The sequence below is a fragment of the Lepus europaeus genome, chromosome 10, assembly GCF_033115175.1.
Source record: "Lepus europaeus isolate LE1 chromosome 10, mLepTim1.pri, whole genome shotgun sequence".
Classification (NCBI taxonomy): Eukaryota; Metazoa; Chordata; class Mammalia; order Lagomorpha; family Leporidae; genus Lepus; species Lepus europaeus.
Genome location: NC_084836.1, coordinates 10,849,933 through 10,872,950, shown reverse-complemented (window position 1 = coordinate 10,872,950; position 23,018 = coordinate 10,849,933). Strand labels below are relative to the sequence as shown.

The following is a 23,018-nucleotide window of genomic DNA, read 5'->3' as shown; positions in this document are numbered from 1 at the left end:
TTAAAAAAAAAAAAAGCTGGGAGACAGGGGCCCAATCAACAGGTGTTGGCTGAACAGCCCACGAATCAGCCTGGTGCCTCCTCAGGCAGCCCTGGGTGGGTCCCCTTCAGAGATGAGGTGCTGAGCTAGGGTGCTGCTCAGGCCCTGACAGAACACCCCTCTCCCACCCCAACCGAGGCCTCGCAAGGAGAGGGAACCCAGAGGGCTGGAGCAGGGTCGCGGCCTCGGTCACCCACCGCCCCTGGACAAGGACAGGCGCCTCACCCAGGGCTCTGGGCCCAGAGGGGTGGCCAGGAAGTGTTTGAGAAAAGCCAGTTGCAGATCCTTTTTCGCACTGTGGAAACACACGCAACTAACATATGTAATTGGCATGAACGCGTTTTCAGGCTGGGGTGGCCCTGGACCGGAGAGAAGGGGTTTCACTCAGCCCCTCCCAGTTTTGACAAATCTTCCACTTCAAATGGGGTCATGGGTTTTCGCATCCTTCAACCACTGCTAAATCATGTAAAGCCTTCTGTAATTTTTAAAAAGGAAACCTCCACCGGGGTCAAAGGTCACACCCCTGGCGTGGCAGGTTTGTGGGATTCAGGTCTTTTCTGGGGTTAGGGAGGTCCCGCAGGCGTTCTTAGCGCGTGGGGGCCGCGGGTTCGGGGCCGGGCAGAGGCGCAGCAGCTGCGATGGAGTCGGCCCCCAGCGACAGGGCCGCGGCAGCCCCTAGGGCCCGGTCTCCCGCGGCAAAATGGGGCGGCCGGACCCCATCATTTCTGAACTCCTAGCTCTTGTCCCCTACGGCTCTGGAAGGGGTCATTTTCCCAAGAGGCTAAAAGGGTTCAGAAAATTGCACAAAGGCGGCCCCCGCGCGCCGCCGGGCCCTCCTCCGCTCCCAGGAACGCCTCTCCGCCATCTTTGCGCCTCCGCCCCGCGCCACCACCGCCACCGCTCCCTCCCCAGTCAGAAGTTTCGCGCCAAATTGTTCCGCGCACAAGATGGAGTCCGGAAGAAGGCGGAGTACTGACGTCATGGACATGCAGCCAATCGCCTTCGGCCTCTGGCTGGGGAGGCGGGGCTCGTGGGAGCAGAGCGGTCCAATCGCTGGTGGCAGGGCTCCGGTGAACCAATGAGAGCGCAGCGGCCGCGGCCCGCGAACGCGGCGTCTCTTTTTTCCCGCGAAACTCGGCGGCCGAGCGTGGAGGTTCTTGTGTGCCCCGGGCGAGCGCGGCGTGGGGACAGAGAGGTGACCCGGGTGCGATCGGGGGTGGCGACAGCGGGAGCCCCTCCAACACAGAGGGGTGGGGGGTCGGCGGGCGTCCGCAGTTCCTGGCGCACTGGGGGTGGTGCAGGGGCGACTCCGGGAAACTGGGGTTGGTCCCGGAAGGCGTAGCGTTCCCCTCCCCCCGCCGACTCGAGGCTGTCCCACCCACCACGCCCCTCCCGGAGCCGGACCCTAGCCTCAGGGAGGCGGAGGGGGTGCCGGGCCCGGCCCCTACCTCCTCCCGCGCTCCGGCTCCAGCGCTCTGCTCCCGTGCCAGGTGCAGCCATGTCGGGCTTCGACGATCCGGGCGTCTTCTACAGCGACAGCTTCGGGGGCGACCCCGCGGCCGACGAGGGCCAGGCCCGCAAGTCACAGCTGCAGAAGCGCTTCAAGGAGTTCCTGCGGCAGTACCGGGTGGGCACCGACCGCACCGGCTTCACGTTCAAGTACAGGTGCGGCCGTGGGGGGTGTGCACCTGCCACCCGGCCACCGCTGGAGCGGCTGGGGACACAGGCCCCTTGGGGTCAGAGTAGACAGAGCGCTGATGGGGAGGGGGGCTCAGAGAGAGGAAGGAGCCTGCCGGGGTCATGAACCTTTTTTTTTTTTTAAAGATTTGTTTGGTAGACAGTTACAGAGAGAGGTAGAGCCAGAAGGAGAGAGAAGTCTTCCATCCTCTAGTTCACTCTCTATGTGGCCGCAGTGACCAGAGCTGAGCCAATCCGAAGTCAGGAGCCAGGAGCTTCTTCCGGGTCTCCCACGCAGGTGCAGGGGCCTAAGGACTTGGGCCATCTTCTACTGCTTCCCCAGGCCATAGCAGAGAGCTGGATCGGAAGAGGAGCAGATGGGTCTCAAACCAGTGCCCTTATGGGATGCTGGCACTGCCGGTGGCGGCTTTACCCACTATGCCACAGCGCCAGCCCGGTCATTAATCTTTGAGTGGGCCACCAGCAACCCAGCCAGAGCCACCTGGACTCTGAGCCAGGTCTTTCCTGCCCACTGCTTCTTAGGGTCCTTCCACGTAGGTGTACAGCACCCACCTTCCCTGTGGGTGTGAAAGGTGGAGACGGCCATTCATTCAGTGTATTCTCGCACCTTCTATGGATTGAGCGCCCGCTGCATGCCAGGCGCTTGGGTGTGTGCGGGGCTGTAGCCCTGAATGACCTGGGTAAGACCCCTGCTCCCAGGTTGTTGTACAACTCTGTGATGTCACGTTGAGTTTTTGTGGGCCCGGCCTCCGTCCCGGAAGACGCCAGGAACGTCTGTGTGCAGGTCCAAGCTTGGGCCTGGCTGGCTGTTAGCTGAAGGGCCATCCAGTGACCGGGTCGCTGGGCTTCAGTTTACATCAGCAAGAGGAGTCCAGCCACGCGTGCCTGCGTGTGTCCGTACAGCGGCTGATGTGGCCACTGCGGGCCACGGAGATAACAGAGATGAGGCATAGGGATGACAGGTCCAGGTGACAGTGGCCTCCATGGAGGCGCAGGACTGGAGCCGGGACGCCTTCGGTGTCAGGTGCGGGGGCCACTCTAGTTAGGAGGAACTGCTTGGGCTGACGTGGGGGCTGTTCCCACAGGGGGATTTCAGGGTGCAACTGGCTGTTTCCTGGCTCCTGGACATAAGGGGGTGGGGCCTGCGGGCCGCCCCCCACCCCTCTCGGGCGCAGGCTGTGCCCAGGTCGGCAGACTCCTGCTGTGTTCTTGTCCCCTGTAAAAGGCTGTGTGTGGGGCCCAGCAGGGTAGACACAGTCTCGGCTGCCTTGGGGCCTCCAGGTTTGAGGCAGGTGCCTGGTCAGTGCCCCAGAGGGAGTGGGAGGCTCTGAGAAGTGGCTGCTGTTCTGTGCACGCGGGCAGCTTGCTCGGGAGGAGCCTCCGGCGGGGTAATCGAGGGACCGGTGAGGTAATCGAGGGACCGGTTGGAATCGGATGTGTGTCTGGGCCGGGGCCGGGGCCGGGGCCGTGGCGGCTGTGGTGCGGGCAGATTCTGGCGTGCAGGTGCATCCCAGCAGCGGAGCCTCCTCCCTGCGCCCCTCCCCGTCCTGGCCCTGCCCCCGCAGGGATGAGCTCAAGCGCCATTACAACCTGGGCGAGTACTGGATCGAGGTGGAGATGGAGGACCTGGCCAGCTTCGACGAGGACCTGGCTGACTACTTGTACAAGCAGCCGGCCGAGCACCTGCAGCTGGTGAGCGGCCCCCACCCCTGAGCTCCCCCCCAAGGCTGGCTCTGCCCCATCGCTGATGGCCCATGTCCTCCTCCTCCCCAGCTGGAGGAAGCTGCCAAGGAGGTGGCCGATGAGGTGACCCGGCCCCGGCCTGCTGGTGATGAGGCGCTGCAAGACATCCAGGTGATGCTCAAGTCAGACGCCAGCCCGTCCAGCGTTCGCAGCCTGAAGGTGGGTCCCCTGAGAGGCCAGCCAAGGGTGGGGGGCGAGAAGCCTGTCGGAGCTTGGCAGGGCTGGTCTGTTCATTTATTTTGGTCAGCGAATGCTTCCTGAGCGGTTGCTACCTGCCTGGTGCTGGGGTTGTTACGGTGGTGGACAGAACAGGTGGGACCTGATCGTCTTGAGCTTGCGCTGGGAGAAATAGCAGGGAACATGTAGATGGTGGCGGGTCGTGCAGATGGGGCGTGAAGGAGAGACCGGCAAATGGGAGCAGTGCCGTGGCGGAGGCAGGTGGATGGCGGTCAGAGAAGGCGTCTCTGAACGAGTGATGTTAGTGCCAGATGCAAGCGGTGCGTAGCCAGTCCGAGGGGGAGCCTTCCAGGCTCAAGGAGCAGCAGGTGCAAAGGCACTGTGATGGGGGTGGTGTCATGGTTCAGGGACCTAGAACGGTAGCGTGGCTGGAGGCCAGTGAGCGTGAGCACTGGGAGGAAGGAGGTGGCGGGGTGCAGCTTGAGTTTTGCAGGAAGCAGGACAATGATCTGCACTTGGAAAAGGTGCCCTGGTAGCTGGGCGTACGGGCATCCATGGAACAGGCAGGCGGGGAGACGTAAGGGGGTGGGGCCTGCGGGAGAGTGGTGAGGAGGACGCGGGTGGGGGTGGTAACTGCTGGGTCAGGGGCGTGGTGAGAGCCCCACAAGCTGGTCACGTGATTGTGCTTGGTGGCTGTGGGGATGCCCTGACGTCCCTGCCCCGTCACCGCCGCCGTCTGCTCTTTGCTAGAATCCCTCAGGCCCCCCGGCTCTGTCGGGGTGCCTGTCCAGCGTTCCTTGCTGAGTGGGATGGCAGGTGGTGCCGTGGAGCGTCGGCTGTGTGGGAGACTCTGGGTTAGTGTGGAGTCTTTAAGGTCGTGCCTGTCTGGAAGTGGCGTCGGGTTGGTCTTTCAGGGATGCTGTGTGATCTGAGGGGCAGGCGTCTGCTCTCCGGGCAATCACCCTCTCCTGACGGGTGGCCCGTCACGAGTGGCTTGTGGCCAGGACGACCTCGGTCTCCCAGGATTGCTGGGAGGTCTGTGCTTTCCAGAACATACACGCTATGGGTTGTCCCAGGATCGCATCAGGATAGCAGGATGCGATCGCAGGGTGGGTCCCTGTGGCCCTGGCCTCCTGCCTGTTTGTTCCTCCCTGTCTCCCAGGCAGCAGAGGACACACCCAGCATGAACTTGGAGCCCCACCTCTGTCCCAGGAGCCTCCTGGGAGTGGGAAGAAGAGGCCGTAACTGGAGCTTTTCTCGTTTGCTTGTCTTTATTAAACATTTCAGCTGCACACAGAGTGGGGGTGATGAGCTGTAATGAGCCGTGTCCTGCACTGGATTTAATGATCATTAGTGTCTTGCGCCTCATTTGCTTTCTCCTTTTTTTAACCTTTATTTCCTTTTAAAGATTTATTTATTTGGAAGGCAGAGTAGCAGAGTGGGGGGGAGACAGAGCAAGGGGTCTTCCACCCCTGGTTCACTTCCCAAATGGCTGCAACAGCTGGAGCTGGGCCGATCTGAAGCCAGGAGCCAGGAGCTCCATCTGGGTCTCCATGTGGGTAGCAGGGGCCCAAACACTTGGGCTGTCTTCCACTGTTTTCCCCGGGCACACATTAGCAGGGAGCTGGATCAGAAGTGGAGCAGCCAGGTCTTGAACCAGCGCTCTGGTATGGGCCACTGTTATTGCAGGCAGTAGCCTAGCCCACTGTACCACAACACAAGTGCCGATTTGTTTATATTTACTTGTTTTACTTAGTTTTTAAAATGTTTGTGGGGCTGGCACTGTGGCCCTGCTCTCTTCCTTGTTGTGCCATGAGGGTCTTTATTCGTTTTTTGAAAGATTTTATTTACTTATTTAACGAGTTACAGACAGTGGGAAGGAGAGACAGAGTGAGGTCTTCCATCCCCTGGATCACTCCCCGAATGGCTGCAACAGCCGGAGCTGGGCCGATCTGAAGCCAGGAGCCAGGAGTTTCTTCTGGGTCTCCCACGTGGGTGCAGTGGCCCAAGCACTTGGGCCATCTTCCGCTGCTTTCCCAGGCCATAGCAGAGAACTGGATCGGAAGAGGAGCAGCCGGGACTAGAACTGGCGCCCATATGGGATGCTGGTGCCGCGGGCGGAGAGTTAACCTACTGCGTCACAGCAGCGGCCCCCAAGGGTCTTTATTTGAAAAAGAGATCTTTGATCTGTTGCTTCAGTTCCCAAATGCCTGAAATGATGGGCTGGGTCAGGCCAAACCTAGGAGCCTGGAATTCAGTCTGGGTCTCTCCATGTGGGTGGGAGGGGCCCAGCTACTTGAACCATCATCTTTTGCTTCCCAGGGTGCACATTGGCAGGAAGCTGGATTTGGAAGTGGAGCTGGGACTCAAGCCAGGCTCTGTGATGTCAGATGTGGGCTTTTAGAGAGGCAGAAAGAGAGAGAGGGGTCTTTCATTTGCTGGTTCACTCCCCAAATGGCTGCAGCAGCTAGAGCTGGGCCAGTCCGAAGCCAGGAGCCAGGAGCTTCTTCCAGGTCTCCCAAGTGGGTGCAGGGGCCCAAGGACTTGGGCCATCTTCTGCTCTCCCAGTCCATAGCAGAGAGTTGGATCGAACTGGAGTGGCTGGGTCTTGAACCGGTGCCCATATGGGATGCTGACACTGCAGGCAGTGGCTTTCCCTGCTGTGCCACCGTGCTGGCCCCTGGGAAGCAATTTTTGCACTGAACAGAAGAGCTGTGGCCCTCCTTGTGGGTCTGCACCACCTCCACGAGGCCCCTGTCCGGGTCACTCCCCCACGCATTTAACCAGTGAACCTGCTGGTGGCTCTGTTCCAGTCGGACATGATGTCACACCTGGTGAAGATCCCCGGCATCATCATCGCTGCTTCAGCGGTCCGCGCCAAGGCCACCCGCATCTCCATCCAGTGCCGGAGCTGCCGCAACACCCTCAACAACATCACCATGCGGCCCGGCCTCGAGGGCTATGCCCTGCCCCGGAAGTGCAACACGTGAGTGTGCAGCCTCAGGCGTGTTGGGGAGGTGACCTGAGCAGAGGTAACCAAGGCTGAGCGCGGGCATTGAACAGCATCTGCAGCTCCTTGATAGAGACTCACTGGGACTGGGGGCAGGGCTAGGCTCCCTGGGGTTCAGGGTCATGAGCTGGGCGTGGTGTCTCTGTGCCTTGGTGACTTCTGGCCCCACAAGGATGCTCACGACTTGTGTGGAGAACCTAGGGTTGGTGGGAAATGAGTCTGTCCAGAATCTTCTGAAGAAATCTAGAATTTGCTGAGCCACACAGCTCTGAGGGCCTTTGAACCTGCCGTTCCTGCGCCTGGGGTGCCTTGCCCTCAGGTCTGATTGGCGGTCTTGCATTGGTGCACACTCCTGGTTCCCCTCAAGACTCCAGCGTTTGCGCCCACCTCCGAGCTGCCTGCCCCTAGCGCCTTCCCCGGTTTTTCCGTGACATTCCTTCAGCTGCTGCCTCCCACGTCTTGGTGGTGACTGTGATGGGCGGGTTCTCGGGGTGGCCCTGCTGACTCTGCTTCCTCTGGCTTAGGGATCAGGCTGGGCGCCCCAGTTGCCCGCTGGACCCCTACTTCATCATGCCCGACAAGTGCAAATGCGTGGACTTCCAGACCCTGAAGCTGCAGGAGCTGCCCGACGCAGTGCCGCACGGCGAGATGCCCAGACACATGCAGCTGTACTGCGACAGGTGAGGGCGGGGCAGGGGGAAGGCTCCATGCAGAGCGCGTGCTGCACGCGTGGCGCCTCCCACAGGCTTCCCTGTGAGCCCCACGGGCACCTCGGCCACACTGTGCAGAAGGCGACCTGTAACCTGGGAGAGGTGAGGTGGCCTTGGGTGTGGGTCTGCTCTTCCCAGACGAGGAGTGTCAGTTGCTGCTCCAGACCTGTTAGGACCGGGAGGCCTGGCGAGGCTACATAGCCAGCATCCGAGAAAGCCTGGTTCTGCCCCTGCAGCCCCACCCCCACCCCTGACTGGTGGTCAGGTTCTGCCCTTGGGTTTTGCTGAGCAGTTAGCAAGGGAAATGGGGTCCTAGGCCTGGACTCCTCACAGTGACCTGGGTGGGAGGCTTCGAGACCCTTGGCTAGGATTCTTTTGAGAAACAGTGACAGAGGGAAGGAAGAGAAAGTTCTTCCATCCCCTGGTTCCTTCCTCAAGTGCCTGCAACAGCTGGGACCAGACAGGGCTAGATCCCAGAGCCGGCAATTCCATCTGGGTCGCCTCTTGGGTGGCCAGAACCCAGGTACTTGGATTATCACCTGCTGCCTTCCCAGGTGCATTAGAAGGAAGCTGGATTGGAAGTGGAGGAGCTGGGGCTTCAGCCAGCGCGCGGTGAGGCAGCTTCACCTGTGCCACAGTGCCCAGCCCTAGAATTTTTCCTTTTTTAAAAAGATTTATTTTAGGGGTCAGCATTGTGGCGGAGCAGGTAAAGTCACTGCCTGTGACGCCAGCCTCCCATGCAGGCGCTGGTTTGTATCCCGGTTGCTCCATTGCCGTTCCAGTTTCCTGCTAATGGCTTGGGAAGAGCAGCAGCAGATGTCCCAAGTGTTTGGGCCCCTGCCACCCATGTGAGAGATGCAGGTGGAGCTCCTGGCTCAGCCCTGGCCACTGTGGTCATCTGAGTAGTGAACCAGCAGGTGGAGGACCTTTGTAATGCTGCTTTTCAAATTGATAAATTTTAAAGAGATTTATTTTTATTTGTTTGAAAGGCAAAGTTACAAAGAGACGGGGAGGCAGAGATCTTGCATCTGTTGGTTTCACTTTGCAAATAATGCAATGGCCAGGCCGAAACCAGGAGCCAGGAACTCCATCAGGATCTCATCAGCACTTGGGCTGTCCTCCTCTGCTTTCCCAGGCAGATTAGCAGTGAGCTGAACCAGAAGTGGAGTAGCTTGGATAAGAATCGGTGCTCATATGGGGTGCCAGCATTGCAGGTGGCAGCTTAACCCACTGTACCACAATGCTGGCCTGTAGAATTATTTTTTTAAGTGAATTATTATTATTTTTTTTTTTGAAAGGCAGAGTAGCAGAGAGCGCTTCCATTTGCTGGTTTACTCCCCAGATAGTTAAAATAGCCATGGCTCAGCCAGGCTGAAGCCAGGAGCTGGGAACTCCATCTTCCTTCGTCTTGTAGATGGCAAAAATTCAAGTACTTGAGACATCATCCGCTGCTTCCCGGGCACATTAGCAGGGAGCTGGATCGGAAGTGGAGTGAGGAACTTGAATTGGTGCTCTGATAGGGGATGCCGGCACCACCAGTGAAAGCTTAACCCACTGTGCCGGAACGCTGGCCCACGTGCACACCAGAATTTGTAATCTGGGCGTGGACGCTCCGGAGTGGTGCGCGTGTGTTCTGTGGGTGTGAGTGTTTCTGAGGAGCCCATCCGTAGCTCCCACGAGCTGCGTCACGGCGGTAAATGCGTTGGGCCGGATCCTCTGGCACGGTCTGTGCCGAGTCTGCTTCCCTTCAGTCAGTGGGGTGAGGGCCGTCCTCTTGGGGGCCTCTGGAAACTTTACATCGGGTGTTAGCACAAATGCAGCTGAGGTGCTCCGTGTATCAGATGATCGTCTAGAGAGCCTGTGCCCCAGAAAGCAGGAAGTGGGGGATGGGAGGGAGGGCTTGGAGGCCACAGGGTGCTCACTTGAGGGTGATGCTCCTTCATGGGGCTGTGACAAGCCTTGCCGTCTGTTGACTCACGGTGCTGTAGGAATGGAGAGAGATCAGACCGCTTCTTCATCGCACCAGGCTCAGAGAGGTGCAGTGACTTCTCTGAGGTCACACAGTTGCCAGGTGTGCCCTCCACTCCCACCGTGGCTCTGGGTTGGGGGTTTGGAGACTTCCTCTTTCAACATTTTATTTTCAAAGATTTATTTGTTGGAGAGGCAGAGTTAGAGAGGTCTTCCATCTATTGGTTTACTCCCCAAATGGCCCCAACGACTTGGGCTGGGCCAGTCAGAAGGCAGGAGCCAGAGCTTCTCTGGGGTCTCCCACATGAGTGCAGGGGCCCAAGCTCTTAGGCCATGTTCTGCTGCTTTCCCAGGCACATTAGCTGGGAGCTGGATAGGAAACAAAGCGGCTGGCACCCAAATCGGCACCCGTATGGGCTGCAGGCATTGTAGGCGGCGGCTTTACCTGCTGCAGCACTGCGCTGGCCCCCCCGCGTTTTGTTTTAAAAGAGGAAAGCCAGGGCCGAGCTCATGGCCACACAGGGGTGGAGTGGGGAGTGGCCCTTGGCAAGGGGCCTGGGAGGGCAGGAGAAGGAGGTCTCCCCCTGAGGAGGTTAGAGGGTCCCATGTGACCTCTGGGATGGCAGGTGCGAGGAGATGGCCTGGGATCGAGCCAGCCCCCAGCCTCCCTGCAGCCAGCGTGACAAAGCATTCAGTGAGAGGGTCGGTGCCACTGTCCATCCCCCACACAGCTGGGCCACGCTAGCGTGGGGCCAGTAGTGAGTGGGGAGAGCCCTTCCCTGGGCACGGTGGGGGTGGACTCAGGGTGGAAGTGCTAAGGTGAGTACTGTGGGGACTGGGTGGCACCAGGCCCTGGCCATCCCCCCAGAATCTCACCTTCGGTTCTCCCTCCATCTCAGGTACCTGTGTGACAAAGTGGTCCCCGGGAACAGGGTCACCATCATGGGCATCTACTCCATCAAGAAGTTCGGCCTGACCTCCAGCAGGGGTCGTGACAGGGTGGGTGTGGGCATCCGCAGCTCGTACATCCGTGTCCTGGGCATCCAGGTGGACACAGATGGCTCTGGTGAGTTGGCTCTGGGGTCCTGGTGTGGCCTGTGCTTGCACACGTCTTTCCATGGGTGGCTCATTATCTCGTGAGCTACCCCAGCCACCCTTGCATTGCTCACAACACTGGAATGTTCATCTTTGTGGCAGGCAAACATCTGTGGACCCAGCACTTCCTCATCGTAGCTGTGGCCCTGGGGCCAAGGGTGTTTGCTGAGGTGTAGGGTCAAGGCTGCAGGCCTCGGGTCATGGAGAAGCCTGCAGTGCTGCAGCCTTGCACCACTGTGAGGAGTGAAGTGCTGGGCTCCAAGGCAGGGGAGGAGCTCCGGGTCTGGTCAGAGAAAGCATCCCAGGGAACCTCTGGGACAGGGAGGAGGGAGTGTCGGGGGCTGGGCCCTGTGCCAGGGCTTCCTGCAAGGGGGCATCTGAGCTGGCCGTGGAAGGGTGGTGAGTGTGCAGGGTCTTCCAGGTAGAAGGGTGGGGTGGGCTGAGGCAGGCCTGAGCTGGCCGGCCTGCCCAGTGGCTGGAGGGCTGATGGGAATCTTGTCCCAGGAGGAGTGGAGAGCTCCTGCTCACACCCCTGGGTGATCAGACCTCGTGGCCCTCTGGCTAGGTAGTCACTTGCAGGGCTGGGCCCCCAGGGCTCAGTCCTGTTTACTTGCACAGTTACTGCCTTAAAGGAGAAGCTCCCTGTTTGCTGGCGTTGGGCACGTCTCCGTCCCTTACCTGGCTTCCTCCCGTGTTCTAGACTTTTCTGTCCACCTGCTAACTTGTCCACTGTCAGGCTGCCTCCTGGGTCTCGCTTCCGCCTTCTCTGTCCCCAGCACCTGAGGGGGGCGATGTCGTCATGACCAAAGACACCTGTCACTCAGCTGAAGTGGCTCCACCCCTCTTGGCAAAGGGGAGTCTTTCAGTGGTCCCCAAGATGTTGCCCCCGGTTCCCTAGACCCCCTGCCCCCTCCCCCAGTTTGATGCAGGAACATTCTAGGCCCACTCTTGAGGACTGGCCATGGGGACTGTGGAACAGCCCTGGGGCTGACTGTGCAGGCTGAGGTGTGCTGTGCTGTTTCTGAGGGCCCTGTTGTCTGAGGGGTCCCCTGAGCTGGGGCTGGGCAACGGGCAGGAGGAGGTGCCCCTCTCACACCCCCTGCCCTGCCCACCCAGGCCGCAGCTTTGCCGGCTCTGTGAGCCCCCAGGAGGAGGAGGAGTTCCGTCGCCTGGCTGCCCTCCCCAATGTCTACGAGGTCATCTCCAAGAGTATTGCCCCCTCCATCTTTGGGGGCACGGACATGAAGAAGGCCATCGCCTGCCTCCTGTTTGGGGGCTCCCGAAAGAGGTGAGGGGTCTGGATCCCCTGGGTCTGGAGAGGGGCTGATGGCCCATAGGTCAGCAGCCAGGCCAGGGGGACTGCGTGCTTCTCACGTGCCCCAGGCCTCTGGGATTCCTGCCAATTCCCAGGCTCCCGTCAGCCGGCTAGGGCCTCATCCATGCACCTGCTCTGAGATCTGCCAGCCCTGGCCAGGGGTCTGCACTGGGAGACCTGGCAGGGGCAGCAGAGTACTGGGTTTAGAATCAGAGGACCAGGGATGGAGCCCTCACTGTGTGGCCTTGGGGGAGAGACACCACCTCTCTGAACCCAAGTTCCACGTGAATGAAACATGGGAAACCCAACACAACAGGACATCACGTGTCCTTTTGAAACTGAAATACAGAGGCATCGACACTAAGAGTAAAGGGTGACGTCAGCACTACCATTTGTTATGTTCTCACTGTGTACTGTGTGCGCAGCACTCTGAGCACCTTGTATGTCTGAAATCTAAGCAGGTTGTTGCCGGCACTCTGTTAAAGATGGCTGTTCCCATTTGATTGATAAGGGAATTAGGTATAGAGAGCTAAAGGGGCTTGCTCCTAGGTGCGAGTGGTAGAGCCAGGAACCTGTGCTCGCTGCCTGTGGAGCTGTACTGCGCAGCCACAGATCTGCGTGGCAGCTGTGAGGAGTGTTTACCAGGTGCGTGCTGTGTGTGCCCGAGTGCAGGTCCCCTCCCCGGGAGGCAAGCTCTCCCCCATTGTTAGGCCAAGGGTGCCAGTGTTAGGGAGCCACGGAGCTGGGTGTGGACATGGCTCTCCCTGCCTGCTCTGAGGCTGGGGGAGGTGACCCAGCCTCCAAACCGGGGAGCCTGAGTACCAACAGGTGCAGTCTTGCCAAGTCCACCTGCCTCTCCTCAGGCTCCCTGACGGACTCACACGGCGAGGCGACATCAACCTGCTGATGCTGGGGGACCCGGGGACGGCCAAGTCGCAGCTGCTGAAGTTTGTGGAGAAGTGCTCTCCCATCGGGGTGAGTGCCCCAGCCTGGAGGCAGCTGCGGGCCCGGCCCAGTGGGGCCCTCACGGTGCCCGGGGAAGCCTGCCTCACCCACAATCCATCCCCCTGGCTGCAGGCCACACGGCAGAGGCTGGTAGGAGGAAGAGAGCCGGCAGCCGTGTCCAGGTCGGGGGGAGGGTGAGAGGAGTGAGCAGAGGTTGGGGTTTGGGTCTCCGGCCGCCTGTTATGGGCTGTGGACTTAGAGCACGCCCACTCATCTCCCTGAGGCGTGGCTGCTTGCTGAGTAGTGACACTGACCACAGGGCCGCACAGCCCGGAGTGCCTGCAGGTGTCAGTCCTCACCTCAGCTCGGCTGAGTCCCCGTTGCCCTCACTTAGGGAGCGGGGGTTGCGCTCTAGTGTCTGATACGCGGAGTCCTCTGTGTTAGGTGGTCTCGGAGCATCACAGGGGACATGGCTGTGTCTGCTGTGGGCACAGGTAGGGCTGCCCGTGGTGGGCTTGGGGTGGGAAGCGTGCCACGTTGTCCACACCAGCACTGTCCCATGGGACTGGTGTGTTAGCTGGGAAGGGTCATTTTAAATTTGTTAGTAGCTGGGACTGGCGCTGTGGCTAAGCCTCCGCCTCCCATGCCAGCATTCCATAAGGGTGCCGGTTCGTGTCCTGGCTGCTCCTCTTCCAATCCAGCTCTTCGATAATGGCCTGGGAAAGCAGTGGAAGATGGTCCAAGTCCTTGGGCCCCTGCACCCACGTGGGAGACCCAGATGAAGCTCCTGGATTCGTATGCTGGCTGTTGCAGCCATATTGAGAATGAACCAGCAGATGGAAGACCTCTCTCTCGCTGAGCTCTCTCTGTCTGTAACTTTCCTTGCAAATAAATATGTCTTTAAAAAAAATTGTTTGTAGCCAGAAAAAAGTAAAGGGAAAAAAGGTGAAAATAATGTTCATAATATATACTTATGGTATCTAAAATAATTCAACATACAGCTTATCATTATTAATTTTTTTGATTTATTTTATTTATTTGAAAGACATAGTTACAGAGAGAGGTAGAGACAGAGAGGTCTTCCATCCATTGGTTCACTCCCTGCTTGGCCGCAACGGCCAGGATTATGCCAATCCGAAGCCAAGAGCCAGGAGCTTCTTCCGGGTCTCCCACGTGGGTGTAGGGGCCCAAGGACTTGGGCCATCTTCTACTGCTTTCCCAGGCCATAGCAGAGAGCTGGATCGGACGAAGAGCAGCCAGGACTTGAACTGGTGTCCATATGGGATGCTGGTGCTTCAGGCCAGGGCTTTAACCCGCTGCGCCACAGTGCTGGCCCTATGGCTAATTGTTTTTTTAGTTTATTTATTTGAAATGCAGAGTTAGGGAGTGTCAGAGATCATTCTTGCATCTCTTGGTTCTCTCTCCACATGACCACAACAGCCACCTCTGGGTCAGCCCAAGACCAGGAGTCCGGAGCTTTATCTGGATCTCCCACTGTGTGACAGGGCTGACCCTTGGGCTGCCGTCTGTTGTTTTCCAAGGCACATTAGCAGGGAGCTGGATCAGACGTGGACCAGCTGGGACATGAACTGGGGTCCACATCGGATGCTGGCATTGCAGGCCGTGGCTTAACTTGCTGCGTTACAGTGCTGGCCCAACATAGTTTAAAATAAAAAATTAATAATGAGTACTTCACTGAGTCTTGGTGGCCTGTGCATCTTACACGTTAAGGACATGTCATTTGGGACTTGCCCTGCTGCGAGGGCGAAGTGGCCGTGTGGACGTGCAGGTGACAAGGGGTTCATGGCAGGGCGGCCTTGCCCTGGGAGCCCAGAGTGCCCATCCAAGCTCTGAGGCCAGCTTGAGGTGTGTCTCCCTGCTCTGGGCCTCAGCTCACTGATTGAGGGGAGGCTCAGATGAGCCATGGAGATGACACCGTCAAGGAGAGAACATCTAGGCCAGACTGAAGCTCAGGGCAGCGCCCCCTCCAGAGAGAGAGAAACTGAGTTGGAGCCTTGAGTTGGTTTTGTCCTCTGCAGCCAGCTTGGGGAAGTCACAGCCCCCGCCCCCCTACCCCCGACTCCCCAGGGCCAGGGCTCAAAGCTGGAGCAGCGCTGGGCCCTGACGCCTGCCCTGTGCCTCCCCCAGGTGTACACATCTGGGAAGGGCAGCAGTGCCGCTGGTCTGACTGCCTCGGTGATGAGAGACCCCTCGTCCCGGAACTTCATCATGGAGGGCGGGGCCATGGTCCTGGCTGACGGTGGAGTCGTCTGCATTGACGAGTTTGACAAGGTGAGCGCTGGCCAAAAGGTGGTGGTGAGCGCTGGCCGAAAGGTGGGTGGCTCCTCACAATGACGCCCTGGACTTGGCCGTCACAAGACACCTATAACCTGGGAGACCGGCGTGCAGTCCCTGGGCCTGTCACTCTTGGGGGGTTACCTGTCTAGCCTCTCTGCTGCAGTTCCCTTATCTGGGGAGCGGGGAGGGGAGAGCCAAGTCCACACAGTTGTCACTGTGGTTAGAGTGGCCCAGATTCTCTGTTGTCCTGCCACAGGGTGGGCCTTGCCGCTGCCCCCTGCCCAGGCGTGTAATGGCCATTTCTTTCCCCACGCAGATGCGAGAGGACGACCGCGTGGCCATCCACGAAGCCATGGAGCAGCAGACCATTTCCCTCGCCAAGGTGAGGGCCTCCCTGGCCGGCCACCTGCTGCAGCCCAGCCCCGTCATCCACATGCTGCCGACTGGCGGTGGCCGAGTCCTGTTTGCCGAGGTCCATCCGGGGTTCTTGACTGTCTGCTCCCCTGTCCCCTCTCAGGCTGGGATCACCACGACCCTGAATTCCCGCTGCTCCGTCCTGGCTGCCGCCAACTCCGTGTTCGGCCGTTGGGATGAGACCAAGGGCGAAGACAACATCGACTTCATGCCCACCATCTTGTCCCGCTTTGACATGATCTTCATCGTCAAGGACGAGCACAACGAGGAGAGGGACGTGGTGCGTCCGGGGGCAGGCCATCGAGGGGGAGCCCTGCCCAGTGCTGGAGCGGGTCTGGGGGCCTGGGGCCCTGGTCCGGTAGATAAGAAACAAGGGTATTGTTAGGTGATCAGTAGCAGACATTTTGGAACAGAAAGAACTCGGGCTCGCAGAGGCTGCATCCGGGTTCTCGGGCTGCCCTGCTCTGCTCTGCTTCCTCTGGTGGGTGGGGCTTTGTTCTCAGGCCTCTGCTCCCCTGTGGTGACAGAATCAGAGTTTGTCCTAATAGCTTGGAGCTTAACAGCCCGAAAGGGAAGAGGACGCCTACTTGTGTTAAGCAGCTACAGCCAAAGCCCAGGATGGAGTCTTTGGTTTGGGTAGATGCTGTGGCCATCCTAGAAGCAGACACACCCCACCCCATCCCCCAGTGGACAGGCTTGAGCCCCACGCACCGGGTGTGGGCAGTGAGGAGCAGAAAGTTCTCTAAAGGATGGGCTGGGGCTGGGGCTGGGCCAGCAGGGTGAGCATCCTTAGGTCTGAGTGCCTTGTGGAGTCTGATGCCCGGGCCCCTGCATTCCTTCCTGACTGCCTGACCTCTGTTGGGACCCCAGTGGGAGGGCCTCGGGGCTGACCCAGAGGACCCTCTGCCCCCCAGATGCTGGCCAAGCACGTCATCACTCTGCACGTGAGTGCGCTAACGCAGACACAGGCTGTGGAGGGCGAGATCGACCTGGCCAAGCTGAAGAAGTTCATTGCCTACTGCCGCGCGTGAGTGCCGGACACAGGCCTGGGCGCGGGCCCTGGGGGTGTTGTCGGGCTCTGCTGGCCCTAATTCCACTCTTCTCACATGATGCTGTTCGTTCTTGTTTTATTTTATTTTATTTTTTTTTAAGATTTATTTTATTTGAAAGAGAAAGAAAGATTGAGATCTGTCCACTAGTTCACTCCCCAGGTGGTCCCAGCAGTAGGGCTGGGCCAGGCTGGGCCAGGCTGAGCTTCCTGTGGGTCTCCCACATGGGTGCAGGGGTCTAAGTACTTGGGCCATCCTCTGCTGTTTTCCCAGACCATTAGCAGGGAGCTGGATTGGGAGTGGAGCAGCCAGGACACGGAGCAGCACCCATGTGGGAGGTCGACATCGCAAGCAGTGGCTTTCCCACTGCATCATGAAGCCAGGCTCTCTTGTTTTTTATCTGCGAGGTAGAAAGACAGCTCCCGTTCGCTGCTCCCTCCCTAAGTCTGCAGTGCCTAGGGCCGGGTCTGAGTCTGGGAGCCCTGGATTCCAGGCCGTCTTGTACACTGGTGCTGGAGAAGCCTTGGGGGTTCCTCCCCCCTCCTTCTGGGCCTCAAGTCTGTGAAGCCTGCTACCCAGTAGGCCTCTGAGTAGCTGGGGTGGTGCTGTTGGCTTTACCAGTGCTGGGGGCTGTGTCCACCTGGGGGTTGAACAATGCCATGCTGTGCCAGCCATGAGGAGGATGGGGTAAACCCCCGCTGGACCTGCTGCACCTGTGTGTGGACACGGGCAGTTGCTTTCACCCCTGTGTTGATCTCTCCAGGGCCTGCCCACGCCAGCCCCGATTTCACTTCAACCTCTTCTAGGTGATACGCCCGCCCCACCTGAGCAGGTGGCTGTGGGAAGGTGGGAACACACACATGTGGAGTTGGCAGGGGGCTGGGGAACAGGGTAGGTGCCCGAGATGGGCTCCTGGCCTCACGCCAGCCGCTTCCTACCGCCCTGCAGGAAGTGTGGCCCCCGGTTGTCGGCAGAGGCCGCAGAGAAGCTCAAGAACCGCTACATCATCATGCGCAGCGGGGCCCGTCAGCACGAGAGGGACAGTGACCGCCGCTCCAGCATCCCCATCACCGTGCGGTGAGCGCGGGCAGGGCGGGGCCGCAGCTGCCCAGCACAGCGCATCCAAAGATTGATTTATTTGGAAGGCAGAGTGAGAGAGAGAGAGATTGCCCTCTACTGGTTCATTCCCCAAATGCCCACAACAACCAGTGCTGGGCCACACTGAAGCTGGGAACCAGAACCTTCTTCTGGGTCTTCCCATGTGAGTGGCGGTGGCCCAGGGACTTGGGCCATCATCTGTTGCCTCCCAGGCAAGTCATTGGGGAGCCGGATGGGACACGGAGCAGCTGGCACTGGAATTAGGGCTGCAGGCGTCGCAAGCAGCACCTTAACCTGCTGTGTACCACCTGCCCCTCGGCTTTGATCTCTGCTCTTAACTCTGCCTCACTTTTTGAAAGTTTGCAGGGTCTAAGTGGGTAAGAGTGAGACCTCCCTGGGCTGAATCTGGCCTCTGGCACTGATGAGGTAGAAATGGATTTGGCTATGTATGATAAAGTAGCTTTAGAGAATTGGAAGTTTATTTCTGTCTTAGATAAAAATGTGGAGGTCAGTGGTGCAGGACTGGTGTGATGGTTCTTAGGCTCAGCCGTCTCGTGGTCGGGGCGGCTGTGGGAACTCGGCCATCACCACCACATCCTAAACAGTGGGAGTGGAAGCAACAGAGGGGTTCCCCTTGCAGGACGCGTCCTGAAATTGCCACGTGGTGCTTGGACTGAGAGCCTGCTGGCCTCAAATTGGTCCCACAGACACGTGGAGATGCAGGAGAGGCTGGGGACGCTAGACTGAGTGAGGCCTCTGTTCTTACAAAGATCAGGATAGCTGGCGGTGCCCGCCACAGTCTTACCCCCAGGGCACACCCCTCCCAGGTGTCCGTGGCGGGCAGGGCAGGGACGAGGGAGCTGAGGCCACCCCGCGTGTCTCGCTGGCGCCCACAGGCAGCTGGAGGCCATCGTGCGCATCTCCGAGGCCCTCAGCAAGATGAAGCTGCAGCCCTTCGCCACCGAGGCGGACGTGGAGGAGGCTCTGCGGCTCTTCCAGGTGTCCACGCTGGATGCCGCCTTGTCCGGCACCCTGTCAGGTGAGCAGGTGTGGGCTCCCTGGAGCTGCGTGGGCAGGGCCCCGGCGCGCCACAGGCCTGCACAGGGCGCTGCTGCCCCGCGTTCACTGAGCTGCTCTGAGCTCCCTTTCGGCAGCAGCCCCTCCCTGTGTCTCCCCAGCCGCCCGCCTCCGAATGGGAGGCGGCCGCTTCTGTCGGAGCCTTGGCCACGTGAGACCCACTCAGGAAGAATAATTGTAATTCCGTTAGAATAATTGTAATTCTTGTTAGAACGTTGGTCAGTCCCCTTTGTAGAGCTCAGAACTATTTTCAGCTATGTCCCTAATTTGGTAAAGATTTGTCTTATTTATTTAAAAGGCAGAGTACTCACAGAGGGAAATAGGGAAATCTTCCATCCACTGGTTCACTCCCCAAATGGCCACAATGGCCAGGGCTGGGCCAGACCACAGCCGGGAGCTTTAGCCGGTCTCCATGTGGGCATTTGGGCCATGTTCCGCTGCTTTCCCAGGCTCATTAGCAGAGAATTGGATCAGAAGTGGAGTAGCCAGAACTCAAGCTAGCACCCGTATGGGATGCCGGCATCATAGGCAGTGGCCTAACCCGCCACACCACAGCCCCGGCCCTGGCCCTTGTTTTCATGGTGCCTAGCTCGTGAGCTCTCATTCCAGAGGGGGAGATGCAGTAAGAGGCAAACGGGAATTCACGTGCTTAGGTTTGGGGGCAAATGATTGCAGAGCCAAGTGTGTAGGAGGAGGGGGCGCTGTTCTCATCAGCTGGTCCAGAAGAGTTAGTGGGGCCTCAGGAGCTGGCCTGTGTGAGGAGTGCACAGGTGGAGGGAATGCCAGGTCAGCAAGCCGGGGAGGAGGTGGCTTGGCCATCTGGGAGACCACCAGCAGCTCAAAGTGGAGAGTGTGAGCCTCTACTTTGTGGAGGGCTCTGGGCACCTGCCACAGCTCCAGGGCAGCTGGCTCCCCTGGGAGATCCTGATAGATCCCTCCTGGCTCCCCTGGGAGATCCTGACAGATCCCCGCCTGGCTCCCCTCGGAGATCCTGGCAGATCCCCACCTGGTTCCCCTGGGAAATCCTGGCGGATCCCTCCTGGCTCCCCTGGGAGATCCTGACAGTTCCCTCCTGGCTCCCCTCGGAGATCCTGGCAGATCCCCACCTGGCTCCCCTCGGAGATCCTGACAGATCCCTCCTGGCTCCCCTCAGATCACTCCCAGATCCCCTTCCGCTCAGACTTGCTTCAGGACAGGCTCCTGCTGCCCTGTCTATCCTGTCCTGTCGGTTTTCTCCCCAGGGCTGTGTTTGTCGCTCCCGCAGGGCCCCCTGGTGGCTGCACGTGGCAGTGCAGTCGGCCTGCTCAGCCACTGTGCCTCTGCACTGCTGACTCTGGCTCTCAGGCCACACCCTTCCTGGGGGTAGAGGTGCTCCTTCTCTAGAGCTCCCCCTGCGGGCAGACGCCCTGGGCCCCGTCCACCTTGCCTCTCGCCCGCAGGGGTGGAGGGCTTCACCAGCCAGGAGGACCAGGAGATGCTGAGCCGCATCGAGAAGCAGCTCAAGCGCCGCTTTGCCATCGGCTCCCAGGTGTCGGAGCACAGCATCGTCCAGGACTTCATCAAGCAGGTGGGCCTTCCTGGGGCGGCCGTGGCGGCTGATCCCGGGACAGGGCGCGGGCTCCTCCTCTCCAGGGCCTGGCTCCGCTCCACGCAGCTCCGCAGGAGCCTTGGTTCTTGTTTTAGCCCTGTGCTGGCCACCCCTCCCTCCCCGGGGACTGCTTCAGTTAGGGGCAGAGGCATTTTCTGTTTACCCCATGAAGAGGATTGCAGAGAGGTAGATGGGTTCTGGTGGAGCTGTGGCTGGGTTCCCCTCTTGCTGGCTTCTCATGGCGGTGAACAGAGTCAAGTGAGCTCCCCACTCCTTGGGGAGGGTGCTGTTGACCCCGCAGAGAGGAGATGGGGCCTTCCAGATGCTGTGGGCCTGAGGGGGCCTCTATGGGAGGTGGTGGCACACCTGGTCTACAGAAGTGGGGCCTAGAGAGGTTGGGGAGTCAGGCGCCTGAGTTGTAGCCACAGGCCTCGATGAGGTTGAGCTCTGCGACCCTCAGCAAGTGACTTAGCCACTCTGTGCCTCAGTTTCCACTCCTGTAAAATGGGAGTAGGCGTGGGACCAGTGGCTTAGGGTTGTCAGGGGTAGATGGGTTCTTGAGGGAAGAGTCGGGACAGTGGCTGGTATGCTGTGGGTCTCAGCAATGATGAGCCTTCCTGGGGTCAGAGGGGAGCACGTGGGAAAGGCTCCCGGGGACAGGGGGGTGTGGGCTCCCTGGGGAGGCACGCCTGCACCCAGCTGTGTCCCCACAGAAATACCCGGAGCACGCCGTGCACAAGGTGCTGCAGCTCATGCTGCGACGGGGCGAGGTCCAGCACCGCCTGCAGCGCAAGGTCCTCTACCGCCTCAAGTGAGCCCGCCTGTCGCTGGCTGCCGCCGGGACATCACTGTTGCCGCTGTCACCACCGTCGCCGTCGCCCCGGTCACCACCATCGCTGTCGCCGCCTCCCCGCCGCCTCCAGCGGCTGCCTCTGGCGGTTCCGGGCGGTGTGCTTTTGGAATCTGTTGGGTTAATAAAGTGTTGTGTGCTTGGGCATCTGGGCTCTGCACGTGGTGGCTCACCCGGGTCACCCGCGTGGGCTCCCGGACAGGCCCTGGAGTTCCGCACCGCGGTTTCTTGGTCTTGCTCTGTCCCGTGGGGGTGATGGAGCGGGTGAGACTGCAGCGAGAGCCTTTGTGAGGTGTGGACCTGCCTTGGCTGCTCCCCAGCAGCCTAGCGGATGTGAGGTCGGACTGCCTGGATTCACAGGCTTTTCCGGGCCGGTTTGAAAGTCTGTACGCAGGGCGCCCTGCAGCACGGCGTTGTCCTTGGGGCCCACGAGAGAAAGTGCCGTGGCTGCACAGGCTGCGTGGCTTTGGGTGGGGCACCTCCCTCTGTACCTGTTGATCAGGAACCGGAGCTTGGAGGGGTCGCCACCTCGTCGTGGGAACGGTGAACGTTGAGGCTACATTAAAGTATTTTCTAATACATTCTTAGCAGATAAAGGATTCAGTCACAGCCGCCACGTAGAAATGAAGACACTTGAGGAGCTCAGGAAAAGATGGATTTTTCTCAAAAAAAAAAAAAAAAAGTCGGTGAGGCGCTCTTCCATCGCGGGGTGTTTTGTCTAAAGGTTTCCCGTGGCACTAGGCACTTCCTGCCTCTGCTATTCCAGGAAGTGGAGAGATGAGAGAGCTCCTCCTGGGAGTCAGGTTCAAAGCCGTTCCTTCGGGATCGAGGCGGACGTGGATGGCGCCTGCTTTCTTGTGTGGCTGTGGACTCTGCATTGTGGCTTTCACCCAAGGCCGTCTGCCTGGGTCCTGTTAGCTTTTCATCTTTGCGGGTGGAGAATTGCATCCGTTTCCTCCTTTAGAGTCTGCTGTGATGGTGGCGAGCCGGCCCTGGAGTGCGCGCTCGCTGCGGCTGCGGCTTCGCCTCAATGGCACGGTGTTTACAGGTGGGAGTCAGGCTCTACCGCGTCCTGCCTCAGTCTCCGTGCTCCCTCTGAGCGAGGCGTGGGGTGTGGACGGCCCCAGCCTTGAGGAGGTGCTGCTGGGAGAGACGGCGCTGTGTGGCCCCCGTAGGGGGTGTGACCAGCTCTGCTTTGAGGGTTACAGAGGTCTCAGGGGAGCAGTTGTGCTAAGTCCAGCAGCCTTAGGTGTAGGGCAGGGGCCAGGAAGACACTGGGCATCTGGGGAAGCTGGGGCCCGCCTCTCGGTGATTGGGCAGCCCAGGGTGTGGGGCGCTCAGGCTGCTGGGAGTACTCACTGGCAGAGTGGGGCCTGTAGTCTTCCTGGAACCTGAGGATCAGGAGCCCAACCAGGCAGGCCTCCGAGATTTCGGGGTAGCCAGGGGTTCCAGCCCCAAACGGCCGCAGCCTGTGAGCCTCACTGTCCTGGCCGCTGGTGCCTTGCTGTGGCAGCTTCTGCCCTGGGTGCGTGACATTCTGCGGGCATTTTTGTCGGCAAGTGCCCCATCCTAAGGTGGCCGTGAGCGTGAGGGCAGGGCCTGCAGGGGTGGGGTCAGCTACCCGCCCGGAGGTGCAGTAGCCCAGCAGAGTGGTTTGGAACCGATGTTCCTTGCAGGAGGCGGTTTGTGCTTCTAATTGGTTCCGTGTTCTGGGTCCTTAGAGGCATTTTAGCGGGACACTGGAGAACGGGTGACCCGCGCCACCCCCGAAGGCGGCCACCTGGACAGGCCTGCTGGGTAGCGGAGGCCGGGGTTTGCTGTGGCTGCCGCGGCCACGTACCGTAGACGGCGGCTGGCACTCAGACACTGCCGTCTCGGTCCTGGAGGCTGGCAGTCCCAGGTCAGCGCCCGCGGGGTCATCTCCAGGCCACTTTCTGGCTGGCT

The 23,018-nt window shown here is 59.8% G+C and overlaps 1 protein-coding gene across 1 annotated transcript; it reads left to right on the top strand.

The window, feature by feature from the left end:
- Positions 1–1,131: 1,131 nt before the first annotated feature.
- MCM5 (minichromosome maintenance complex component 5) lies at positions 1,132–21,369 on the top strand. Its single transcript, XM_062202931.1, has 17 exons — positions 1,132–1,234; positions 1,530–1,704; positions 3,303–3,429; positions 3,511–3,639; positions 6,471–6,643; positions 7,192–7,347; positions 10,245–10,411; positions 11,557–11,728; positions 12,619–12,730; positions 14,849–14,992; positions 15,315–15,380; positions 15,516–15,692; positions 16,327–16,439; positions 17,410–17,538; positions 18,456–18,598; positions 20,076–20,203; positions 20,938–21,369. The coding sequence occupies exons 2-17, from the start codon at positions 1,538–1,540 to the stop codon at positions 21,037–21,039; spliced, it is 2,205 nt and encodes a 734-aa protein (XP_062058915.1). The 5' UTR covers positions 1,132–1,234; positions 1,530–1,537; the 3' UTR covers positions 21,040–21,369.
- Positions 21,370–23,018: the final 1,649 nt, after the last annotated feature.